Raw genomic sequence first — 26,492 nt, forward strand, 5'->3', positions numbered from 1 at the left:
TTTCTGCATAAGGGTGGTGTCATCTGCATGTCTGAGGTTACTGATATTTCTCCCAGCAATCTTGATTTCAGCTTGTGTTTCTTCCAGTCCAGCGTTTCTCATAATGTCCTCTGCATATAAGCTAAATAAGCAGGGTGACAATATACAGCCTTGACGCACTCCTTTTCCTATTTGGAACCAGTCTATTGTTCCATGTCCAGTTCTAACTGTTGCTTCCTGACCTGCATACAGATTTCTCAAGAGGCAGGTCAGGTGGTCTGGTATTCCCATCTCTTTCAGAATTTTCCACAGTTTATTGTGATCCACACAGTCAAAGGCTTTGGCATAGTCAATAAAGCAGAAATAGATGTTTTTCTGGAACTTTCTTGCTTTTTCCATGATCCAGCAGATGTTGGCAATTTGATCTCTGGTTCCTCTGCCTTTTCTAAAACCAGCTTGAACATCTGGAAGTTCATGGTTCACGTATTGCTGAAGCCTGGCTTGGAGAATTTTGAGCATTACTTTACTAGCGTGTGAGACAAGTGCAATTGTGCAGTAGTTTGAGCATTCTTTGGCATTGCCTTTCTTTGGGATTGGAATGAAAACTGACCTTTTCCAGTCCTGTGGCCACTGCTGAGTTTTCCAGATTTGCTGGCATATTGAGTGCAGCACTTTCACAGCATCGTCTTTCAGGATTTGAAATAGCTCAACTGGAATTCCATCACCTCTACTAGCTTTGTTCATAGTGATGCTTTCTAAGGCCCACTTGACTTCACATTCCAGGATGTCTGGCTCTAGGTGAGTGATCACACCATCGTGATTATCTCTGTCATGAAGATCTTTTTTGTACTCATCTTTACCTATGACCTAGTTTCATTCTTTTTTATGGCTGAGTAGTATTCCACTGTAAATATGTACTACATCTTCTTTATTCTTCTGCTGATGGACAATTTAGGTTGCTTCCATGTCCTGGCTATTGAAAATAGTGCTGCAATGAATATTGGGATTCATGTGTCTTCTTGAATTGTGGTTTTCTCTAGGTATATGCCCAGAGGGATTGCTGGGTCATATGGTAGTTCTATTTTTAGTTTTTTAAGGAACCTCCACACTGTTATCCATAGTGGCTGTATTGATTTACATTCCTACCAACAGTGTAGGAGTGTCCTTTTTCTCCACACCCTCTCCAGCATTTATTGTTTGTATACTTTTTCATGATGTCTATTCTGATTGGCATGACGTGATATTTCATTGTAGTTTTGATTTGCATTTCTCTAATAATTCCAAATTCAGACTTAAATTGAAGAAAGTAGGGAAAACTGCTAGACCTTTCAGGTATGACCTAAATCAAATCCCTTATGATTATACAGAGAAGTGAGAAATAGATTTAGGGGCCTAGATCTGATAGATAGAGTGCCTGATGAACTATGGAATGAGGTTTGTGACATTGTACAGGAGACAGGGATCAAGACCATCCCCATGGAAAAGAAATGTAAAAAAGCAAAATGGCTGTCTGGGGAGGCCTTACAAATAGCTGTGAAAAGAAGAGAAGCAAAAAGCAAAGGAGAAAAGGAAAGATATAAGCATCTGAATGCAGAGTTCCAAAGAATAGCAAGAAGAGATAAAAAAAGCCTTCTTCAGCAATCAATGCAAAGAAATAGAGGAAAAGAACAGAATGGGAAAAGACTAGAGATCTCTTCAAGAAAATTAGAGATACCAAGGGAACCTTTCATGCAAAGATGGGCTTGATAAGGATAGAAATGGTATGGACCTAACAGAAGCAGAAGATAGTAAGAAGAGGTGGCAAGAATACACAGAAGAACTGTACAAAAAAGATCTTCACGACAGAGATAATCACGATGGTGTGATCACTCACCTAGAGCCAGACATCCTGGAATGTGAAGTCAAGTGGGCCTTAGAAAGCATCACTATGAACAAAGCTAGTGGAGGTGATGGAATTCCAGTTGAGCTGTTTCAAATCCTGAAAGATGATGCTGTGAAAGTGCTGCACTCAATATGCCAGCAAATCTGGAAAACTCAGCAGTGGCCACAGGACTGGAAAAGGTCAGTTTTCATTCCAATCCCAAAGAAAGGCAATGCCAAAGAATGCTCAAACTACTGCACAATTGCACTCATCTCACACGCTAGTAAAGTAATGCTCAAAATTCTCCAAGCCAGGCTTCAGCAATACGTGAACCATGAACTTCCAGATGTTCAAGCTGGTTTTAGAAAAGGCAGAGGAACCAGAGATCAAATTGCCAACATCTGCTGGATCATGGAAAAAGCAAGAAAGTTCCAGAAAAACATCTATTTCTGCTTTATTGACTATGCCAAAGCCTTTGACTGTGTGGATCACAATAAACTGTGGAAAATTCTGAAAGAGATGGGAATACCAGACCACCTGACCTGCCTCTTGAGAAATCTGTATGCAGGTCAGGAAGCAACAGTTAGAACTGGACATGGAACAATAGACTGGTTCCAAATAGGAAAAGGAGTGCGTCAAGGCTGTATATTGTCACCCTGCTTATTTAGCTTATATGCAGAGGACATCATGAGAAACGCTGGACTGGAAGAAACACAAGCTGGAATCAAGATTGCTGGGAGAAATATCAGTAACCTCAGACATGCAGATGACACCACCCTTACGGCAGAAAGTGAAGAGGAACTAAAAAGCCTCTTGATGAAAGTGAAAGTGGAGAGTGAAAAAGCTGGCTTAAAGCTCAACATTCAGAAAACTAAGATTATGGCATCTGGTCCCATCACTTCATAGGAAATAGATGGGGAAACAGTGGAAACAGTGTCAGACTTTATTTTTCTGGGCTCCAAAACCACTACAGATGGTGACTGCAGCCATGAAATTAAAAGACGCTTATTCCTTGGAAGGAAAGTTATGACCAACCTAGATAGTATATTCAAAAGCAGAGCTATTACTTTGCCAACTAAGGTCCATCTAGTCAAGGCTATGGTTTTTCCAGTGGTCACGTATGGATGTGAGAGTTGGACTGTGAAGAAGGCTGAGCGCCGAAGAATTGATGCTTTTGAACTGTGGTGTTGGAGAAGACTCTTGAGAGTCCCTTGGACTGCAAGGAGATCCAACCAGTCCATCCTAAAGTAGATCAGTTCTGGGTGTTCTTTGGAAGGACTGATGCTAAAGCTGAAACTCCAGTACTTTGGCCACCTCATGCAAAGAGTTGACTCATTGGAAAAGACTCTGATACTGGGAGGGATTGGGGGCAGGAGGGGAAGGGGACAACAGAGGATGAGATGGCTGGATGGCATCACTGACTTGATGGACGTGAGTCTGAGTGAACTCCGGGAGTTGTTGATGGACAGGGAGGCCTGGCGTGCTGCAATTCATGGGGTCACAAAGAGTCAGACATGACTGAGCGACTGAACTGAACTGAATAATTAGTAATGTTGAGCCTCTTTTCCTCTGTTAGCCATCTGTATGTCTTCTTTGGAGAAATGTCTGTTTAGGTGTTCTGCCCATTTTTTTTTTTTTACTTTTTTTTTTTTTATAATGAGCTGTATGAGCTGTTTGTATATTTTGGAGGTTAATCCCTTGTCAGTTGCTTCATTTGCTAATATGGTCTCCCATTCTGATGGTCGTCTTTTCATCTCGTTTACGGTTTCCTTTGCTGTGCAGAAGGTTTTGTTTAATTAGGTCCCACTTGTTTATTTTTTTTTTTTATTTTCATTACTCTCAGAAGTGGGTCAAAAAAGATCTTGCTGCAGTTTGTATCAGAGAGTGTTTTGCTTATGTTTTCCTGTAAGAGTTTTATCGTATCTGTTCTTACATTTAAGTCTTTAATCCAGTTTGTTTATTTTTGTGCGTGGCACTAGGGACTGTTCTGGTTTCATTGTTTTACATGTAGCTGTCCAGTTTCCCCAGCACCACTGATTGAAGAGACTGTCTTTTCTCCATTGGATAATCTTGCCTCCATTGTCAAAGATTAGGTGACCGTAGGTGCATGGGCTTATCTTCCCCCTTATTTTTGTTATTTTAGACTTTTATCTTTCAGAGGGACTGCTCTGGTTTTGCCTAAGTCACTTATTGGTTAAACGTTGTGCTTCCATATTGTAAAGTAATTATCCTCCAATTAAAATAAGTTAATTTTTAAAGTTGTGCTTCAGCCCCTCCATCAGTTACATTTTTACCTCTACTGTTGGATGTGTGTCTGGCTTGCAGGTAGCAATCACACTTCAGGGAATTTACAGTTTGGGCTTCACGTTCAGCCAGGGACTAGCAGCTTGCAGTTCCCTCTCTGATCACTCCTGAGAGGGCTCCTCCTGCACATGACGTCTCCAGGCTCCCAGGAGTAGTGTGATTTTAGACACGAGCCTGGCTTCCTAGGAGTGGCCCCGGGTTGGGATACTGGCTGTTCAGTCCAGATTCGCTCAGAGACTGTGTCTCAGCCTGTAGTACCAGAGAAGCTTCTGCTCTGGGTTAGTGGGTCTGCCTGTGGCTTGCGGATGTTCTGAAGCCTCCCCCATGTCCACCCCTGAGTGGTGCAGCCCAAGCACCCCCAGAATTGACTGTGATCCCCGGAGGACACTTCAGGTTCTTCAGGTACTCTGCTGTTTGAGTCACATGGTGGAGCTACCAGCCTCCTTCAGCGCTCTCCCCCAGGTACCCATCGCTGAGGCAGGCAGCTCCTTGGCTCTGTTCCCGAGGTCAGTCTGGTCAGGCACAGCTGTGGAGACTTTCAGCTGTATGGCCCCGTTTCCCCTGGACAAACCTCTGGACCCTGCCCTGGAACTCAGGGTGGGGACCCTCTTTTTCTGGGAGTGACACCCTTGCTGTATAGCTGGGCACTGAGGGAGGCGGAAATGCTAGCTCTGTCTTCCTGGCTTCCTCTCCTAGAGTAGAATCTCCACCCTACTTGAGAGCTGGGGCGGGGGCACTCGCAGCCAGGTACCCTTGGCCCATCCTGCCTATGATGAAGCTTCAGCCCACGAGCAGAAGGAGGCCCTGGTCTCTTGGTCCCTCTTGCCTGAAATAGAGCTTCTGTGGTCAAACCCTGGGGAGCTTGAGAGATGCAGGCAGCCCGATCTCCCCAAGATGAAACCATAGCCCCAGACAGCTGTCAGGGGAGAGACCAACTCCATCTTCTTGGCCACGTCTGCCCAGAATAAAGGACCCATGACCTGGAGGGGTGGGCCGGGGCAGGGTTTAGGGAGGTCATGGCTCAAAGGTCACAGATGCTGGCTGAGCTTATATTTAGTGCATTTTCTTCAATGACTATTTCTTCGTTTCTTGAATGACTATTTCTTACGTTCTCAGGACAGTTTTCAGAGACTTTAAAATAATGGTGGATTTGTTTTCTTATTTTTTCAACAATTTTCCCCACTGTATTGCTGAAGAGAATTTTCACTAGCTCAGCTGCCATCTTGACCTGTTTTTTGGAGCAGGAGAGAAAAGACTGACTGTATCCCTGGTTGCCAAGCATTACTTCTACCCCTCCATGCTCCCTGGGCACGTGGCCTGTACCCAGCTTCATTTCATGCCATGATTTCTCAAGGACCACGTGACTATAAAACAAAGCCATTTGTTCTGTTCAATGTGTACCAAATCGGTTAGTGAGATTTTGTTTCCATTTCTGATGAGTGAAACATGGAGGTTCACTTTCAGCAAAATATCCAGAGAAAAAGTGTTATACCTGTAAGATCTCCCTAAAACATATGCACGTTCTCACAAGTTGAATCTCCCCAAATTTGAGTAGTATTTATTTGAACAGTTTGGCTGTATTGAAACATTCAAGAATGCAAATCTTAAGTTTCAAATTTAAGAAATACTCCTGTTCTAATCATCATTCTTCTATGATCTTTCATACAAGTTTTCTAGCAGAAATTTTAAAACTAGGGGAAGTATTTTGTGGTGCAGGGAGGTCCTTCTGATGAACACAGAAACTGCGTGATCTTTCCATGAGCAGCGTTAGACCAGACTGGGTCCCTCCGTTACGTTACCCAGAGGCTCACATATACCATCTTCATAATTTTTGCCATCTAGTCATCATTTTTTCTATGTTTGTGTACCACCTGCACTTGTTCACTCAATAATTTTCTTTCTCATACATTTGAAGTATTTCTTTCTAAAAGTATTCATTAAAAAAAAATTATTTGCCTGCAGTGGGTCTCAGTTGTGGCATGTGGGATCATTTAGTTGTGGCATGCGGGATCTAGTTACCTGTCATGGGACTGAACCCAAGCCACCTGCATTGGGAACTCGGAATTTTAGCCACTGGACCACCAATTCAGTTCAGTTCAGTCACTCAGTCGCATCCAACTCTTTGCGACCCCATGAATCGCAGCACGCCAGGCCTCCCTGTCCATCACCATCTCCCAGAGTTTACCTAAACTCACGTCCATCAAGTCGGTGATGCCATCCAGCCATCTCATCCTCTGTTGTCCCCTTCTCCTCCTGCCCCCAATCCCTCCCAGCATCAGGGTCTTTTCCAATGAGTCAACTCTTCCCATGAGGTGGCCAAAGTATTGGAGTTTCGGCCTCAGCATCAGTCCTTCCAATGAACACCCAGGACTGATCTCCTTTAGAATTTCCTGGTTGGATCTCCTTGCAGTCCAAGGGACTCTCAAGAGTCTTCTCCAACACCACAGTTCAAAAGCATCAATTCTTTGGACCACCAGAGAGGTCCCTAAATACATTCATTTGTAAAGCAACTGTTTTATCACTAGTGGGAATAATCAGTAAATATGATGAAGACATAACTGTTAAAAATTCTAGTTAGATACTGTCAAGGACTCAGAGCTTAAGACTAGCTTTCCCAGTAAAAAAGAGAACTCTGTGTGTTGCTAGAATAGGATGAGCTATGTTTGATGCCCATACTAAGAGTTGTCCCAAGTCCTTTACATACAGGATCTCGTTGGATATTCATCACAACTGTGTGAGGTAGATGGTTTGCTCCATTTCACATGGGGACACTGAGGCACAGGAAAGTGGCTGGCAGAGCCAGGATTCACACAGAGCAAGTGATCTGGGGGCAGTGCTCTTTGCCTGTTTAGTCCGCTCAGTCATGTCCGACTCTGTGGTGACCCCATGGAATGTAGCCCGCTAGGCTCCTCTGTCTGTGGGATTTCCCAGACAAGAATAATGGAGTGGGTTGCCATTTCCTTCTCCAGGGATCTTCCTGATTTAGGGAAGTCAGGAAACCGGGTCTCCCATGTCTCCTGTATTGCAAGCAGGTTCTTGTTGAGCCATCGTGGGTTCTCTTAACCACCCTGCAATCCTGCCTCCAAAGAGAAGTGACTCTCTGTTGGTTGAAGCTACCTCTGCCAAACTGACAAGTGCCCTGGTCTCTGTAAACATCCTGTACCTTGGAAATGATGGATTTAGAGACTGTCCACAGCCACCCCCCTGCCTCCAGCACCTGTGGAATTGCCTTCTAATCCACTTTGGACATTCACAATGTACCTTGGCATCTAAATGGTTCTGAATCCTGCAGTGATGATTTGTTTGCTCTGTGCTTAGTCTCTTAGTTGTGTCCAGCTCTTTGTGACCCCATGGACTGTAGCTCACCAGGCTCCTCTGTCCATGGGGATTCTCTAGGCAAGAATACTGCAGTGGGTTGCTGTGCCCTCCTCCAGGGGATCTTCCCAACCCAAGGATCGAACTGAGGTCTCGTGCACTGCAGGTGGATTCTTTTTAAGCTTTATTTAATGCACTTTCTCAAACTTAGAACCTCTTAAAAGTAAAATAGAGGAACATGTCTCAGTAACTCAGGAATGCTTCATGGAGCAGTTTGGGAAATCCTGAAAGGAGAGTGAAAAATTTGGTTTAAAACTCAAAATTCAGAAAACTAAGATCATGGCATCTGGTCCCATCACTTCATGGGAAATAGATGGAGAAACAGTGGCAAACTTTATTTTTTGGGGCTCCAAAATCACTGCAGATGGTGACTGCAGCCATGAAATTAAAAGACACTTGCTCCTTGGAAGAAAAGTTATGACCAACCTAGATAGCATATTAAAAAGCAGAGACATTACTTCGCTAAAAAAGGTTCATCTAGTCAAAGCTATGATTTTTCCAGTAGTCATGTATGGATGTGAGAGTTGGACTATAAAGAAAGCTTAGCACTGAAGAATTAATGCTTTTGAACTGTGGTGTTGGAGAAGATTCTTGAGAGTCCCTTGGACAGAAAGGAGATCCAACCAGTCCATCCTAAAGGAAATCAGACCTGAATATTCATTGGAAGGACTGATGCTGAGGCTGAAACTCCAATACTCTGGCCACCTGATGCGAAGAAGTGACTGCTTGGAAAAGACCCTGATGCTGGGAAAGATTGAAGGCGGGAGAAGGGGATGACAGAGGATGAGATGGTTGGATGGCATCACCGACTCAATGGACATGAGTTTGAGTAAACTCCAGAAGTTGGTGATGGCCAGGGAGGCCTGGTGTGTTGCAGTCCATGGGGTTGCAAAGAGTCAGACACGACTGGACAACTGAACTGAATTGAGTTAGTCTTTGTGTTTAGAATGAAATTCACTTCATGCTAAATTATTTCTTGTGTTTAAAGATGGAGGGGTTATTTCTTTTTCAAAAAGTTTACTTTTGGCTGAGCTGGGTCTTCACTGTTGCATGCCGGCTTTCTCTAGTTGCAGTGCCTGGGCTTCTTTCTGCAGTGGCTTCCTTTGTTGCAGAGTGCAGGCTCTAGGGCATTCAGCTTCAGTAGTTGTGGTTCCTGGGGTCTAGAGCACAGGCCTGGTTGCCCTGTGAATCATCCCAGACCAGGGATCGAAACCATGTCTCCTGCATTGGCAGGTGGATTCTTAACCACTGGAGCCTTTGAATAAGATATTTCTTACTTGAGCTTAAATATTCAAATAGGGTTTCTAATACCCAGTGAGTTTTTTCATGTGTTCAAACCCATATTTTAAAGGGTCACGTGCTTTCTAAACCTCTTCCAATAACTCCACACCCCTCCCTACTAGGTGCAACCATGCAGGTTCTGCTAGGCGATATTCTTCCTCCTTCCAGGACTGCTGAGTAACAGTCATGGGCAAGGGAAACCCTGAGCATCTGAACCCACCATTTGTGGGACACTGTACATTCAAAGCAAACTAGGAATCTACTTCAAAAAGCTCACAATTAAACAGGAGAAATAGCCTTGGGAGGGAAGGATACATACATGTGATGGGTAATGCATGTGTAATCATCACTGGGGATGTCTGCTGGTCCGTGACCTACTCAGCAAGTGTAAAGAACTCCAAACTTATTGGCAAAGAAAAATGAGGCCTAAAGTGGGGTTTATGCTCCTTGTTTCTTTCCAGTTCAGGAGGGTTAGCGGTGGCACTGAATCTGAGGACTTTGCTTTACCTGGACATGGCTGTAAGAGCCAGCCCATCCATGGGGGTCATACCTCATTTCCTTACTCTTTTTTTAAAAAAATTATTGGACTATGTTAATTTTCAACATTATGTTAGTTTCAGGTGTACAGAAAATTGGATCAGTTATACACACACATATATACACACACCTCCATTCTTTTTCAGGTTTTTTGTCTTTACCATATATTACAGAATATTGAGTAGAGTTCCCTGTGCTATACAGTAGGTCCTTCTAGTTATTCTATATATAGTAGTATGTGTATGTTAACCCCAGTCTCCTAATTTATCACTTCCCTCATTTCCCCTTTGGTAACCATAGGTTTGGTTTCGAGAGCTGTGAGTCATTTTTTAAAAATTGATTAATCAATCTGGCTTTGTCTGGTCTTAGTTGCCCAGAGCAGGGTCTTTTAGTTGTGGCAGGTGGGATCTAGATCCCTGAACAAGGATTGAACCCAGGCTCCCTGGCATTTGGGTCACAGAGTATTAGCCACTGGCCTACCAGGGAAAGCCCCGTGAGTCTGTTTGTTTTGTAAGTTAGTTCATTTCTATCGTTTTTCATTAGATTCCACATATTGGTGATATCATTTGTCTTTCTCTGACTTACTTAGGATAATCTCTAGGTCCATTCATGTTACAAATGGCATTATTTCATTCCTTTTTATGGCTGAGTAATATTCCTTTGTAAATATGTACCACATCGTATCCATTCCTCTGTTGATGGACATTTAGGTTGCTTTCATGTCTTGGCTATTGTGAAGAGAGCTGCTTTGAAGATTGGCGTGCTTCCCTACTCTTGAAAATTCTGACCAGCACTTGGTTTAAGCTTTTCCACTGGCAGAGGAAGACTTGACTTCAGGGCACCCAGTGATACCACTTACCTTCTCAGGAGTCTTACAACAAGGCCCTCCTTTCTCCCTGTGTCCCCAAAGCCCCAGCGCCTCAGGGCCGGGCTTGTGTGCACTGGGTCCGTCCCTAAAGGTTGTTGCTTCTGCAAGAAGCAACCACATGCATTTCCTTTCTTATCCTTAACTGTCCTTTAAAAAAAAAAACAGGGTAAATAGAAGTCTCTGACCCAGTATCCACGGGTCATCTCCTCCAGGCAGCAAATATAGACCCCCCGGGGCAAAGAAAGGCCAGGAAAAGGGAACTTGCATACCTATCATAAGTTTTGGTAGGAACAGAGCAGATCACTGAGAAAAGGCTTTAAGAGACAACTGATATTCCAGCACTGACTCTCCAGCCTGAACACAGATGGGAGAACATGAAAGAGATTCTTTCATTTCCTTCCGCAACTAGAGCCACCACCATCCACCTCCTGTGGCTCAAAGTGACCTAAGACTAAAAACAGAATATAGTGATTTCCTAACTGATAAAATTGAAACAAAGACAGAAATAACTAAACTCTGGAAATATAACTGCTTCATCATTTCTTTGTATTTTTTATTAAACTTTTTTGAATTAAAAAAAAATCTGCCCGGTTATGGCAATTAAATAGGAAACCACAATTACAATGCACAAACTGTGGCATGAAAAAAGAACACACACTCCATCAGAAATGACACCAAACCCTTTCCATTTTATTCATTCAAAAAGGGTCCAGTGCACAAGTGTCAAATATGAGCACTGGCGGTTTTTTTCTTGGAAGGGGGAAAAAACATTTATTCTGGCAGCGCGTTTACAATTCCAGGAAGTGGTTTTGATACCACAAGATGCAGGAATAGAAACCATAACAAACTTGGAGGGCGTCTGTTTGCAAGGCAGGGACGACTTAGTTGGAAAAGATCCCCCTTTGTGCTTAGTGAATCGCCCATCAGCCAGCCTCCCCAGCTGAGTCTTCCCAGGTGTTGAAAGAGAGAATGGAATTTCCTGCATAGATGAAGAAAATTCCTATAGAGCAGAGTGTTTTCTGTATCTCCAATCTTCCCCCCTGCCCCAAAGAGAGTTCTCAAGCTTTTCTGGAGCTGCTTTTGGTCACATGACCCTCTATCAGGGTGACTTTTTTGGCTAAAATACATGTGACACCAAGATTTCTTCTTACACTGCTTCTCTAAGGTTCAGATGACAGCATAAAGCATCACTTGTCCAAAAAGAGCAGTTATTAAGAATGTGGGCATCTATATTCATAATAAGAGCACACACTTTGCAGGGTATGTCACTCAAAGGAACATTTTTTTTTCTTCAATTAATATGGTCCCCTGGGGAGTTAGCCTGAAGTCACTTTACCAGCCTTTTTTTTGGTCAAAGTTGGTTAATTTGACAGTTGAAGAACTGTCTCCTGCCAATTGGAAAACTTTTATGCCCAACAATTCAGTGGTCTGTAAAGCAATTAAATGTTACCATTCAGTTTACACTTACACACACATGCACACACACACAGGAGAACTGTGACAGAAGGATTAACAAGGTGAATCTTGTGACTGTTCCAGAAGAAAATGAAATTGCAAATTGGAGGTGTCATATGCAAGTATTAAATGCAGAACTAGTCTGATCCCATTTGATTTTATGATTGTAAGAAATCATGCTTGTTTGACTAGAGGTTCTGGAGTTCATAAAGTTAATTCCTGGGGCACAAAACAATCTACAAAAATTGATTTCTGGTGTATTTTTTTTTTTGCAATGCAGCCACTTCTTTGTTATTTTTTAAATATGTGGAGACATTGTATACTGTGGCATTCCAAGAGACAATACTTTATAGAAGTAAATGAATAATACCACTGACTAGTTTTTCTTGCCTTACACTGGAAAGAAACAGTTTCACACATTTTTCAACCAACATGCAGAGGCGGCAGATGTAAACAGTCGTGCACACTTTTCAAAGAATGTGTTACTATTGCAGTAGATGCTGTTGGCCCCAATGAGGAGGAGGAGAGAGCAGTTTGGTTGGTTGGCTTTTTAGGTTTTACGTCATGGAGATTTTAAAACCAGGGTTTTACTAGTTCTTGGCAGTAGACCATCCAATCAGAGGTTCTGTATTTATAAATAACCAATGTGGGCTTGTGCTCTCCAATTAAGCAACTCACTATCTTAGGGTCTGATACCAGCTTTCAGAGAGCTCTGCTAAATTTCACAGACTCTGTTCTAGGGGGCGGTGGGGGGTGGGAACAGGACCTATTAGCAGAGCTCTTTACATGCTTTGGAACTGATGCCTGACTAAGCTATTGCAAGACTCCACTTTTCCTTGGATATGTGGATCCCTTAATCCCCCTCCCCTGAAGAATCTTAATCACCAGGCCTCCATCAGACTATCACCCAGTGACCAGGGACCTTTACTGAAAAGGTGAGGAGGAGCTATTGCCCGAAACGCATGTTTAAGGTTCTTGATGATTATTGTCAACCTCTATGAACCAACACTGAAGCCATGAGCAAAGAGATAGGTATCTTCGTTTTTTAAATCTGTGAAGGCTTAAAGAATAAACAACACGTCTAATACTAAAGTAAGAAATCAGCCCCGTGTTGGCACAGTTCTCATCAGAATATTGCACCCAGTGTCAACTAATGCTAGAAGCTTCAAACTGTATAAATTTAAATGTTATTTGTGTATTATAAAAATAAAGATAAACATATACATATTTTACACTAGTTATGGAACAGGAATGAATGGTCAGTCGATCCCTCTTTCACATTTAACAGAACTGAAATCTGAGTGCTCTGAATACTGCCACCTGTACTGGAATTATGGCTTATATGTGCACGGAAAAAAAAAAAATCCCTGAGAAGCCATTCGACTTTATTATTTTTTCTTTTCTTCAAGTAGCGCTCTCCTTGGAGGATCACAGTTCTGAGGTTCAGGTTGTCAAACACTTGCTCCATAGTCTCTCCCGTCCTTTTCCCCCCTGCAACCTCCCCGCCTCATCTACAGGCTAGGTGTGCTCCCTTGCACAAAAGCACCCTGAACACACATGCACGCAAATTCACAGAACACGCCTGGGAGTGTGGAGGGCTTGCCAGGTACAGAAGATGGTCCAGGTGCATTCTGATGCTATTTTCTCCATGGAAATCCCACAGCCGTAGAAGTCACTGGTTTCTGTGCTTTTCCCCAGCGTTCTTCCTATGTGGGTAGATGAGAAGAAAGCACAGAAATGAACCAGGGAAACGGAATGACATTCTCAATTATGAGACTAGCAAGCGATAATTTTTTTTCTGCCACAGATTTTCATGTCTACTTCTAGAGCTCTGTGTAAAATAGTAAATGCAGACAACTAATGTTCCTACAAAGGAAACAGGCTTTTTCACTAGAAACCTAGTCAAACATTTCTGTTCATGACATTAAATTCAGACATAAAGTAAGAACTAGATAAATTAGCCATAACTACCTATTCCACTGTAATTTCACAGCTTAACTAAGAACCCTGAACTCCAGACACAGCACTGTTCCCTTTCAAGAAGCACACGCAGACACACTAAATAACTCTCTACAAGTAGGAATATATACTGAAACGTGAGAATGAGTGTCAGTCCGGACTCAAAGCGTGATTTTACTTAAAGACTGTCAAACTAAAAGCTGGAGTTAGATGAACAGAAAATGAAGAAGCTGCTGCAGGACCAGCTAATTAAAGTTTAAACTTTAGTCGCTCAGTCGTGTCTGACTCTGCGACCCCATGGACTGTAGCCCACCAGGCTCCTCTGCCCCTGGGGTTTTCCGGGCAAGAACACTGGAGTGGGTTGCCATTGCCTTCTCCAGAGGATCTTCCCGACCCAGGGATCGAACCTGGGTCTCCCATACTGTAGGCAGACGCTTTACCGTCTTTAAACCAAGTGCCATTCAATTCAGATAACATGGTTAGATGAAAACGTGTGAGATGCTCCCATCCCTTATTTTAGCTTTCCTGTAATAATGCATGACGTGATGACGCATAAGTGCTTGGCAACATTTAATAGATCCGCTTCCCCTACCCTCCACCCTGCATCTCTTTTTCAAAACTATTTATTTATTTGGCTGCATCCAGTCTTAGTGGCAGCGGGTGAGATCTTCGGTCTTTGTTGCAGCATGCAGGATCTTTAGCTGTGGCAGGTGGGATCTAGTTCCCTGACCAGGGATCGAACTTGGGCCCCCTGCACTGGGAGCGTGGAGGCTTAGCCATTGGACCACCAGGGAAGTCGCTGGCATCTCTCTCTCAATGCTGCCTGACTTTCTGGAAACTGATAATTTAGTATCTACCTAACACAGAAGAATCGGCTGAGAGCATAGGATCAATAACGTCACCAAAAATAGGCAGCTTCTATTCTCTAGGTACTTACTACACGCCAGGAGTGGCTGCCTTCACCATAGTGCGTTATTTGATTAATCCTTAACTCTTAAAGCTCTAGCGGGTAGGCTCTGCCTTCACTGAAAAGGAAGCTAAGTTTCCAAGAGGTTAGATAACTTCCCCAAGGGCACACACCAGTGAACAGCAGGCCTTTAAAGAGGGTCATTTGACTCCGAGGTATGCTTGACAGCAAAAAAGCAAGGCTGGAATATGTGGGGCCCTCGGGGTAGTTTCATGTGTCTTTGGCACCGAGCCATGGGGACTTTCAGAAGGCCTGTTAATATAGTCAGCTTCTCAGCAGAGAAGGTTTTGAAAACTGCCTCAGAATCAAGTAACCATACGTCGAAGTGTAAAGAGGACAGCAGGGTGAAAACATCACTCCAGCCAAGCAGTTTACTCTGGTGCAGCGAGTTCTGGCTTCATGTGGGGCAGGTGCTACGTCATGTTTTTCTCACTGAATCCAGCAAATCTTGAGAAACACAGACAGTTGTGTCTGGCCGCCTGCTCCCCTGAGCCACGCGTAAGACTGAGAAACACAAGGATACGTAATCAAGGGCACCCAGAGGGAATATTCCAGTGTTCAGAGAAAAAGGAAACCTGGTTTGAACATTTTTCCACATGGATATCATTTTTCTTGTTTGGGTGCTGAGGGAAAGAGAAGAGCTGTCAATCACTAACCACCCCACCCCCACCCCCACCCCCACCCCGCCACCTCTCTTTGCTCTTCCATCTCAAACTCGGATCTCATTCGACAAGATCCACCTCAAATGCTCCCTCTGGGGTTCTTCCCAATTATCTGGCAGGGTTCTTTCTCCTCTGTGTCCACAGGGCCTTGTTGATGCACCTGTCATTGCAGGTATCACATTTTAACTGGAATTAGACACAGGTTTCTCTGGTTGTATCTTTGGTTCCCATTCTCCCCAAGGAGGCTATTATATTCCTGATTTGATTCTTAGAGTCTCTGTTATTTTTGTACTGTCAACACTTGGCACAGTGCTTGTTATTGTTGTTCAACTGATAAGTCATGTCTGACTCTTTGCAACCCCATGGACTGCAGCATGCCGGTCCTTCACTATAGTCCTTCACTATCTCCCAGCGTTTGCTCAAATTCACGTCCATTGAGTCAGTGATGCTATCTAACCATCTCATCCTCTGCCACCCTCTTCTCCTCCTGCCCTCAATCTTTCCCAGCATCAGGGTATTTTCCCAATGAGTTGGCTTTTCGCATCAAGTGGTCCAAGTATTGGAGCTTCAGCATCAGTCCTTCCAATGACTATTCAAAGCTGATTTCCTTTAGGATTGACTGGTTGGATCTCCTTGTAGTCCCAAGGGACTCTCAACAGGCTTCTCCAACACCACAGTTCAGAAATATCAATTCTTTGGCGCTCAGCTTTCTTTATAGTCCAATTCTCACATCCATACATGACCACTGGAAAAACCACAGCTTTGACAATAACAGATCTTTGTTGGCAAAGTGATGTCTCTGCTTTTTAATATGCTGTCTAGGTTTGTCATAGCTTTCCTTCCAAGGAGCAAACATCTTTTAATTTCATGGCTGTAGTCACTGTCCTCAGTGATTTTGGAGCCCAAGTAAATAAAGTCTGTCACTGTTTCCATATTTTCCCCTTCTATTTGCCATGAAGTGATAGGACCAGATGCCATGGTCTTAGCTTTTTTTTTTTAACGTTGAGTTCTAAGTCAACTTTTTCATTGTCCCCTTTCACCCTCCTCAAGAAGCTCTTTAGCCCCTCTTCACTTTCTGCCATTAGGCACAGTGGCCTCGTGGAGGGCAAATACTCAAACATTTGCTGAATGAAGGAGGAATAGGATGGCATGAGAAAGTCTCGGGCAAAAGACAGCCATGCTGTAAGAGGGGGAGATGAGAAGGGTGGAGGAGATGAGAAGGAAAGAGGGGCTGAGCACAGTCCGAAGGACTGATGTTGGCTTCTCAGGGGAGGGGACACGTGACCTGGGTCACAGGGATGATGGGTGTCATCAGGTAGGAGAGAAGGGGTGGCAGCTGGCCGTGGACTGAGAGCCGGCTGGAGGCCAGGTGTGGCTGACCCTTCACAGTAAGGGAGTGTCACGTGTCAGAAGCGGGGCTGGGGTCAGCTTGGGAAGCCTTGTGGGTCTTGCCCAGGATTTTGAACTTGAACTGTAATCACCAGGAAGCCATTCAAGGTTCTGCAATAGGGAGCAAGGTGATGGGGGTCTGCTGTTGAAAGATTGTATTGGTTTTGAGGACAAAGAGACCAGCAAGGGGGAGGCAGGTTGAGATACCCACAGGGATCTTGGCAGAGACAGGACGACTACAAAGCACAGGCCGAGGATAGAGCTCAATGGCCAGCTTCACTCATTCAAGACACACTGATGTGGGAAAGTTCTGCACATAAACTCGGGGAGCTGAATAGATGGAAATAATACCTTAAAAAAATAATATGCACTGACAAGGTGGGGCAACAAGTCACAGTGGACAGCCGAGTATGGGAAGAGGGGGAGAAGAGTGAACAGACCTCCCCATCCCCAGCCTGGCAGTGGGTGCAGGGCAAGGCCATCCCTGGAGACGGGAGGCACAGACCCTGAAGGGCTCTGGGGCGGACACACTGCACACCTATGGAGACCCTGGCACATCCAGGGGAGCTGCCACATAGCCCACAGATCCCACAGAAGAAAGGAGAGGTCAGCGTGGGAGGCTTGACCCCAAATCCTCCCAGGTCACAGAATCTGCCCTTCCTGGGCTGTGACAGCACACTCAGGGTGTTTAGGAGCTTAGGCTGAAGTGATGCCATACCATGTTGTATTAAGCAGCTCTTTTCTGTCCTCTGGCGCTTTGCTCACCCCGGAGGGGTGGCCCCTCCCAGCATCAGCTAGTTAGTTCCCAGAGACAGTCAACAACTCAGATGCGAATATGTGCTTCTCAGCTCCACACCAGGGAATCCAGAGTCCACACCCCTGACCACACCCTTTATCGAGAGCCACACTCCGGGCCACTATCCCCCTGCTCTAATCATTCCAGGGCCAGGCTCCACATGACTCGGGTGGTCTTTATGCCCCAGAGCCCGAGGGAACCGGCCAACCTTGCACCTGCCCCCTGCCTTGCCCGCATGTTCCCACAGAAACCACAACAGGGGCTCCTCGCACAGCTCCTCCCCCGCCCTCGGCCTCCTGACCCTCCAGCTGCTTCTCCCTGTATCCTTGGGTCCCCCATACCCCGCCTGCCCCCTGCTCTAAGGAACTGTCATAAACTGTCTTCCCCGCAGCAGTGCTTTCCTGATGGGTTGGCCTCACTATATCTCCATTTTTCCATCCCCACAATGTCAATTGTCCAGACATTGAAAATATGAAAGGAAGGATCCCACCTGTCTCTTTATCCCAGGAATGCACGGTTAGGACACTGACGTTACTAACTAGCTGTAGGTGGCCTCATAGAACCAAGTGTACTTCACCTTGACCCCTTCACAGTGGTGGGCAGGAAGGCGAGCCTGCTTGCTCTCTGCACACTCAGCACACACGCTCACCTGCTGTGCACAGTCACCTCATTAATACACTAGACGGTCCTAGGTAAGTCAGTGAGTGGATTTTACTCAAGCATCTATATTTGGATTTTGAAATTTTTAAAATTATTCCCTTTATAGGTCATCCACAGTATGCATACTAATATTTCTAGTAGAAATAACAGCTGAATTTATTGAATGACACTCAGTGTAAGGAATAATGCTAAATGTCTCCCCTGCAAAGGTCTCTCTAAATGCACCGAATGACCCCACGAGATGGTGCTGCTATGCCCTGCACCTGTCATAGCCCCAACAAATCACAGGATTCAAACTTGGAGGCATAACTCCAGAATCCATCAAACAGGCTTGGGAAAATAAATACCAACACTGCTTTTAAAAAACCTATTTGCTGTGTTAATCAGCTAGAGCTTTTCCTGATGTTATGTTCCTGCATTACGTGAGTTTTTTAAAAAATGACTTTTTTCCAAAAAGGATCTAAGGTTACTGATATATGCATTATAGTAAATCAGGCAAAAGAATCAAGCAATTTTCTTATTCTTAAATCCCCAACACACCTTGATTCTGGATAAAAGATCTGTAATCTTAAAGTGTCCAGCTCTTTGGAATCTCTTCATCCCAAACCCATCCTCCCACTATTTCCCCCTAAACTCTCCAAGTCCTTAGGAAGCCCGTATCTATTTAAGAAACCCTCTCTGCTTCCCAGAGACTTACCCTTAAAAATTGGTGCTCCTAAAGTCACAGATTGGGTACAGTAAAAATGATGGCATAAGGGAAAGAAGCACTATCTTTTCCACTTAATTGTCCAAGAAAGTATGGAGATACCTGAGCAGAGAGGGAACAAATTCCAGTATCAATGTGGCGGATGGGAGACTAAATAATCAGAGAAACACTGTTCCTCCCAGCCAGTGACAGCAACAAGGCAGGGAGCTGTCTTACTCCTTACAGAGAACAAAACAAATCAATGCAAATCAGTGTGACACGCCCCACAGGCAACCTCCACATTTCAGCCTCTTTTCCTTGTGAAATATCATCCCATCCCCACCCTGAGTTCAGTGAAAAATTCTCCATTGTGATTAAGTCAAATTCATCCATTCCTTTAAAAAAAAAAAAGTTTTTAATCAAGTCCATACTAACTGATCTGAGTGCATTTAAACATACTGTGCCCATCTAGTAAGATAAAGACCACAGAATCTTCTTCATCCTACTTTTTACAAAAGCTTATTTGAATCGGTCTTAAATATCCTTGTCTTAACAATGTAACTGCCAAAATTCCTATGCAAAGTAATCATTCTACACTGGAGAATACTTGCAAACAGTAAGTAGCTGGAATCTGACTCAAATTGGAATGCTCCAGTATACACGCAATAATCCAAGTTTGAAATGCAGTCTCAGCCTTGTCTTTTATCATCAGGAGTACCTTATCAGGAGACCACATGGAAGAATGTAAGTTGCACTCCAGTTTTTTTAATTAATAGTTTTTATTTTATATTGGACTATAGTTGATTTACAATATTGTGTTAGTTTCAGGTATACAGCAAAGTGATTCAGTTTTACATATACATATACTGATTCTTTTCCTATTTAGGTTATTACAAAATACTAAGTGGAGTTCCCTGTGCTCTATATAGTAGGTCCTTGTTGGTTATCTGTTTTAAATATAATAGGGTGTATATGTCAATCCCAAGCTCCCAATTTATTTGTATCCTGCAACCTCACTGAATTCACTGATGGGCTCTAGTAGTTTTCCGGTAGCATCTTTAGGATTTTCTGTGTAATATCATGTTATCTGCAAATAGTGGCAGTTTTATTTCTTCTTCTCCTAGTTGGATTCATTTAATTTCTTCTCTGATTGCCCTGGCTAGCACTTCCAAAACTACGTTGAATAATAGTGGCTTGTCTTATTCCTAATCTTAGAGGAAATGCTTTCAGTTTTTTGGTACCACTGGGTGGCATTGTGAATGGCTGGTGCAAAGCCTTCCTGTTCCATTCTGTGTTTGAGTCCTGTGCCTCAGAAATTAACCACGCCTCTTCAAATAAGGAAAACCCCCTTGTCATTTCCTGTGTGGTGAATCTCTCCAGTTCTTCAATTACTTCTTCTTCCTCTTGTCTCTATTCACCCCTTCTCTGGACCTCCAACTCCATCAGGTCTTCATTACTGAGTTCTTCGTGTTGTACAGCAGGAAGTTCAATGAAGTCATCTTCTTACAGATCTAGCTTGAAATAAAGATGCTGTACTATCGCACTCTGTACAGCGACAGTGTCAGTCGCTCAGTCGTGTCCAACTCTTTGCGACCCCACGGACTGTAGCCCGCCAGGCTCTTCTGTCCATGGGATTTCCCAGGCAAGAATACTGGAGTAAGTAGCCATCCCCTTCTCCAGGGGATCTTCATGACCCAGGAATCAAACCCACGTCTCCTGCATTGGAGGCAGGTGCTTTACCACTGAGCCAACGGGGAAGCCCTGCTCTTAGTTAAACATTTCTTGTATCTTCTCTATCTGTTCCTCTATTCTTTTTCCGAGATCTTGGATCATCTTTACTATTACTCTGAATTAATTTTGAGGTAGCTTGCCTATATCTACGTCACCTTAGTTGCTCCGGGGTCTTCTCTTGTTCCTTCATCTGGGACTTGTTTCCTGCTATTTGGTCTAACTTTCTGTCACTGTGGTTTCTGTTTTCCAGGACTGTAGTTCTTGCTTCTGCTGTGTGCTTCATGGTGGATGAAGTTGGTCTAAGGGGAGAGGTGGGCAGCGGTGGGCTCAGGAAGACCTTAGGCAGCCTGTCTGCAGATGGGTGGAGCTGTGTTTCCATCTCTTTGGTTGTCTAGCCTGAGTCATCCCAGCCTATAGGCTGTTGGGTGGGGCCAGGTCTTGGTGAAAAAATGGCAGCCTCCAGGAGGGCTCATGCCTATGAGTACTCCCCAGAACTACTGCTGAGAGTATCTTTGTCCCCACAGTGAGCCACAATCCCCACCCCACCCCCCACCACCTTCACAGGAAACCCTCCGATAGCAGCAGGCAGGTCTGGCCCCGGCTCTTGGGAGGTCACTGTGTTTTACCCTGGGTCCTGGGGCACATGAGTCTTGTGTTTTCCCTCCAAGAATGGAGTTTCTGTTTGCCCCAGTCCTGTGGAATTCCTACAATCAAACAAAGTCTTCAAAGCCAGATGCTCTCAGGGCTCCTCTTCCCAATGCCAGACCCCCAGGCTGTGGAGTCTGACAGAGGACTCAGAAGTTTCACTCCTATGGGAGAACCTCTGCATTACAATAATTTTCTACTTTTGTGAGTCACCCACCCAGGCAGGAATGGAATTTGATTTGATTGCAATTGTGCCCCTGTTCTACCATCTTGTTGTGGTATCTATATTTGTCTTTGGAGCTAGGATATCTGTTTTTGGTAGGTTCCAGTGTTTGGTTGTTGTTGTTCAGCAGTTAGCTGTGATTTTGGTGTTTTCATGAGATGGAGTGAGCATGTGTCCTTCTACGCTGCTATCTTGTCTCTACCTATTGAATGTATCTCTCGTATGTCTTAAGGTAAAAGACATGTCTTAGCTATATTTATAGCTAACCTTCTAGATCCCGTCTTTTAAATGAAAATCAGTAGACAAATTGAGTTAAACGGCAGTTTTTCAGAATATATACTTTGATTAAGGAAGGAAATCTCTTTGTAAATGAAAAAGAGAAATATTCTAAGGTATCTAAAAATGAAAGGCAAACAGCAAGCTGCCATTTCCCCAAAGAAGTTCACACTTCCCTTCCAAATTGGAATTTTAAGTATTTCAACCTGTAGAGCAATAAAATGGAGACAGAAATTCAGAGATTAAAGTTCTAAAAATAAATTTCTTCTAGTTTCTCCTTGCTTTCCCCACTGAAAAAATATTTTTACCCCCTCTGATCCCTAATGACCAAGGCTCAGTACCCCTTTAATGTCCAGATTAAAGGTCAGTGAGGTTGCCTCTCAGAAGTTCTGAAGGGGAAATGTGAGGGATGGATATGTTAATTAACTAGATAATGGGAATCCTTTCACAGTGCATGTGGATATCAAATCACAATGTACCCTTTAAGTATCTTACAATTTTATTTATCAATTTTACCCTAGTAAAGCTAAAAAAAAAAAAAAAATCACTGGTTGCCAAGGGTTAAAAGTGGAGGCAGGGATAAACAGGGGGAGCACAGAGGATTTTCAGGACAGTGAAAATATTGTGTGTGATACTGCAATGTGCCCATGAAATGTACAACACCAAGTGTGAATCCTAATATAAAAAATGGACTTCAGGTGATAAGGAGGTGTCCATGTAGGTTCATCACCTGGGACAAATGTTCCCCTCTGGTGGGAGATGTGGTTGGTGGGGGAGGCTGTGTGTGTGTGTGGCTGGGGGATATATGGAATCTTTCTGGACCTTGTGCTCCATTTCACTGTGAACCTAAAACTGCTCTAAAAAAACTAAAGTCGGGGTTTTAAAATATTGTGCCCTATACTTTAAAAGAAAAAGAGTTCTGAAGGAACTCATTTCTCTCCGAGAAACACCATTTCCCTTCTGTCGTTCAGTAAACAGAGAGGGAAGTGGGGGAAGCAAGTCAGTTCACTGCCCTTAGACAACACTGGGCCAGGGATAACAAGTGTTCATATGAATTTCTTTAAAACTCACAAATCTCTTTAATACCAACACAGCAGGGAGCAAGGCCATTACTGAAAGTGGCAGTAAAAATATTTATTTTCTGCATAGAACCGGGTATTGTATTAGACAGAAGTAATTGCATGTGGGCATGAAATTTCTCTTTGAAATGATGAAAATGTTCTAGGAGGAGACTGTGATGATAGTTGTCCAACTCTATAGATATATGAACCATTAAATAGGCACCTTTTATGCAAGTATACAGATAAAGCTTTAAAAAATGTATCAGAATCCATATTCTTTAGGATGAGAAGTTTTCAAAGTAACCTAGCAAATCTGCTACTAAATGAACTTTCATCTCATCTCAAAGGCAGATATCTTTGAAAATCAGCCCAGGATCACCAGAGTACGGAAATACTCATATTTCTGTCTGATAATCAGCAAAGGCACCAAGGAGGCACTCAGACACTAGGTTTCTCCCTGGAGGGTGAGGTATAAGAGGACAGGCATTCCATTCAATTCATGTAACCTCTTCCCAATGAAATGCTGGTAGAGATTTCACCATCACCCAAAGTGACTTAATGAGAGTAAGTCACTCTTTTTTTTAATCACTACTTACTCTTTATTTTCTCTCTGCAGAGGAACAAAACAGCTAGAAAATTTTTAAAAATGATAAGATCCAATCAAATAATAGTCGTCAGTGGTTTCTGCTTGTAAAGCTCAGCATAGCACCATTAATTTACATGTGGTCTGAGGCAGGTTGTTAATGACCAGTCTCATTTGACCTATAAGGGAAAGGCACAAAATGGTCAAACAGGGAATTAGTGATGGACAGGGAAGGCTGGCATGCTGCAGTCCATGGGGTCGCAAAGAGTGGGACACTACTGAGAGACTGAACTGAACTGAAACTGGTCCAAGAGCTTAGAATGCCTCTTTAAAAAATACTAAGATCTAGATCAATGACCTAAGAATCGGGTGATTATTCTGGCTTTCCTGGGATGGTTCTGGTTGGTGCCTGTTGTCCTGGCATGATTACTAAGAATTTCTCCTGAAGATGAGACTTGCTGGCCTCCCACCTGGGAGCCATGGGTGCGGGGGCGGGCGGGAGAGCTTCAGTGAGGGGAACGTCCAGCACACACACTCGACGACCATCTGAGGGACTCTTGTTTCTTAAAGCCTAGTGCCTAGCCCTAGAAATTCTGACACCCATGCCTGATCAAGGAAGTCTGATCTTGACCATCGACCTGCGTTTCAGGGGATGAGAGAGTCATGAAAGGTTACTCTCTAGTGACTTGCCTAAGTTAACTGGGGCTGGAGTTGCAAAACCCAGGCAGTAACTCCAGTCTCCCCATTTCTGCTGCCTGCTGAGACCCCGAGTCTCAGGCTCAGACCCATGCTGTGTGGACCTAAGGACCACCTGCTGGGACAGTTTTCCTCATCGGTTTACAAATCTCCCACATTTGGTACACTGCTGTCCACTTGTAAATTAGAGCCTACACTGGGGTCATGCAGGACCTGTTGGTTTATATTTTGTTCTCCAGGATGTTCCTTTATTTAGAATTGAGAGTTACCCTCTAAACCTACCATCCATTCTATGAGACCCCTTTTAAAAGAATCCATTTCAGAACAAAACTATTCACAGAGCTGGGTCAGTCACTAAAGGTATCCCCTCCAGCATCTCCATGTCTCAGGCCATGAGGCCCTGATTACCCAAGACTTTAAAGCTGCTTGTTCATATCAGGTATGAGAAACTGGGTGAGAGGGGAGCTGATAGCATTTCTGCAGGACATCAGGAGCCCATGAAAAGACACCGATAACAGCGGCTCAGGGCCACTGTGGTTTCTGAACAAACAGATATTTTAACTCCGACCTCGATCTCGCCTACTAAACGCCATATAGCTATGACAAACAATAGGTTACCATCTCTCCTGCCTCAGGAAGATCTATACCCATGCAGAGTCTATTGAACAGTCGTTTCCCTCCACCCCAGACCTTGCTGTTTCTGTAAGATCCCTTTATCCTCACCCTATCTGTAAGAGAGGGACCAGCGGAGACCAATTCAAAGAATGGTAACATTTTGCTTGCTATGCTCAGGAACGGGGAATGGTCATTAAATAAGAAAAGCTGTAGAATATTCCTGCTTAGGTACTATGTGATCCTAAGAAGCACGTCAAGGTCTCACGGGAATAATGTACTATTCATATACTAGTGATGAATTAACACTATGTACATGTTAACCTTCAAAAGCATTCTGAAGAGAAGAGCTTGAGAGAAGTTTCCCTTGCATGTTCAGTGATGTTTTTCAGCAAAGATAGATTAGGGATATTTTGTCTAATGAGTCAGCTGCTTTAGAGAAAAGGGGGCAGCTGCGAATGCATGAGAAAGCCCCTACAGACCCCCACTCTGCAGACCCTTGGAGGGTCGAGAGACATGAGTTCCTATCACACAAGCTCTCAGGAATGCAGCCTCATAGCAAGTTTCTCAGGATGCATGACAGGTCACCGTTCTCCAGTGTGAACTTTCCAACCTCCCTACACAAAGCTTAGATATGGGGGAAAAAAAATTCTGTATGCTCAACTAAGAAGAAAAATGGAAATTTCCTTCATGAATCCTTTGCTCATATCACCCAGATGACCAGGGATGGCTACTTTTCAAGATTTGCAATAGAAAGAAAGGTATTTCATCTCAGTGTAAAAGTGGCCTGTTGGGTTCTTAACACTACAGAAAAAGCCAAACAGATGAGTTAACCTAAATTCATCATCTGAGTTTAATGCTAACATTGTATATGAAAGTTCACACAGGTATGTTCTGTGTCTTTAAGTCTATTTTGGGGAGGGTGGGGGCAAACTATACAGCCTCTGATTGTTAGGACTGCTAGAGAATCAGAGACCCACAGCAAAAAAGGGGTCCACTTCAGGTTTCCTACAGCTTTTCTTACTTAATGAGCTCTCACTGTTTTCTGAAGCAATGGCAGAATTAAAAGAAAACACTGCTCTCTTTGGTTGCATTATACCTGCAAGTATACTAAAAAATAGTCATATACTTTAAATGAGTGAGCTGTATAATATGTGGATAATATCTCAAGAAAGCGATTTTAAAATGCTCTAACTTTTATCAGCAAAAGAAAACCACAAGTAACAAAACATGAAAGTTCCTAGTTTGTTGTATAAGCCATGGTTTTGCTATCACCCAGAAAACTAGGTCTGCCCCGGGAGGCGGGCTTTTCAGAGTTTGAGGAAAGGTACTTTAACTTGGCTTTTTTGTTCTTACAATGACTGAGGCAGGTCCAAGAGTGAGGGACAGGGGCTACGGGATCAGAACTCACTTGGAACACGGGCTGATCACAGTTGGTGTGGGTGGGTAAACCAAGGCAACATTCACTCGCTCGCTGCCGTTCTTGGGACAGATGATCTCTGCCACGCCTTCTGGTCTGGGCTGACTCAGCAACTCCCCTGCAGGCAGAGAGAGAAACATGCATCAATGAGCGGGGTATACGTAGCTTGTATGAAAGTTCTTGTGAAAACCTACTCACAAGGTATCAATCAGCCTAGTAGCTTTCGGTGTTGTGTATGCACGTGTATGTTTGTGTCTGCACACATCCAAATCTGTGCTGTGCTTCCTCTCTCAGTTGCGGCCAACTCTTTGCTACAACATGGACTATAGCCTGCCAGGCGCCTCTGTCCATGGGATCCTCCAGGCAAGAATACTGGAGTGGGTTGCCATGCCCACCTCCAGAGGATCTTTACAACCCAGGGATCAAACCCAGGTCTCCCGAACTGCAGGCGGATTCTTTACCATCTG

General features: G+C 43.8%; 1 protein-coding gene across 2 annotated transcripts in view; it reads right to left on the reverse strand.

Moving 5' to 3' along the window:
* Window positions 1-10,874: 10,874 nt before the first annotated feature.
* Window positions 10,875-26,492, reverse strand: part of MFHAS1 (multifunctional ROCO family signaling regulator 1) — a 111,047-nt gene continuing 95,429 nt past the window's right edge. The window contains exons 2-4 of one of the 2 annotated variants that reach the window (XM_069573152.1): window positions 26,017-26,143; window positions 18,791-18,901; window positions 10,875-13,366 (exon numbers count right to left, since the gene is read on the reverse strand). In XM_069573152.1, the coding sequence (XP_069429253.1) occupies window positions 18,874-18,901; window positions 26,017-26,143 (155 nt within the window). In that variant the 3' untranslated portion in view covers window positions 10,875-13,366; window positions 18,791-18,873. The remainder of the gene's footprint in view (window positions 13,367-18,790; window positions 18,902-26,016; window positions 26,144-26,492) is intronic. The other variant, XM_069573151.1, reaches the window with a different exon arrangement.

Source organism: Ovis canadensis, chromosome 26, assembly GCF_042477335.2.
Source record: "Ovis canadensis isolate MfBH-ARS-UI-01 breed Bighorn chromosome 26, ARS-UI_OviCan_v2, whole genome shotgun sequence".
Classification (NCBI taxonomy): Eukaryota; Metazoa; Chordata; class Mammalia; order Artiodactyla; family Bovidae; genus Ovis; species Ovis canadensis.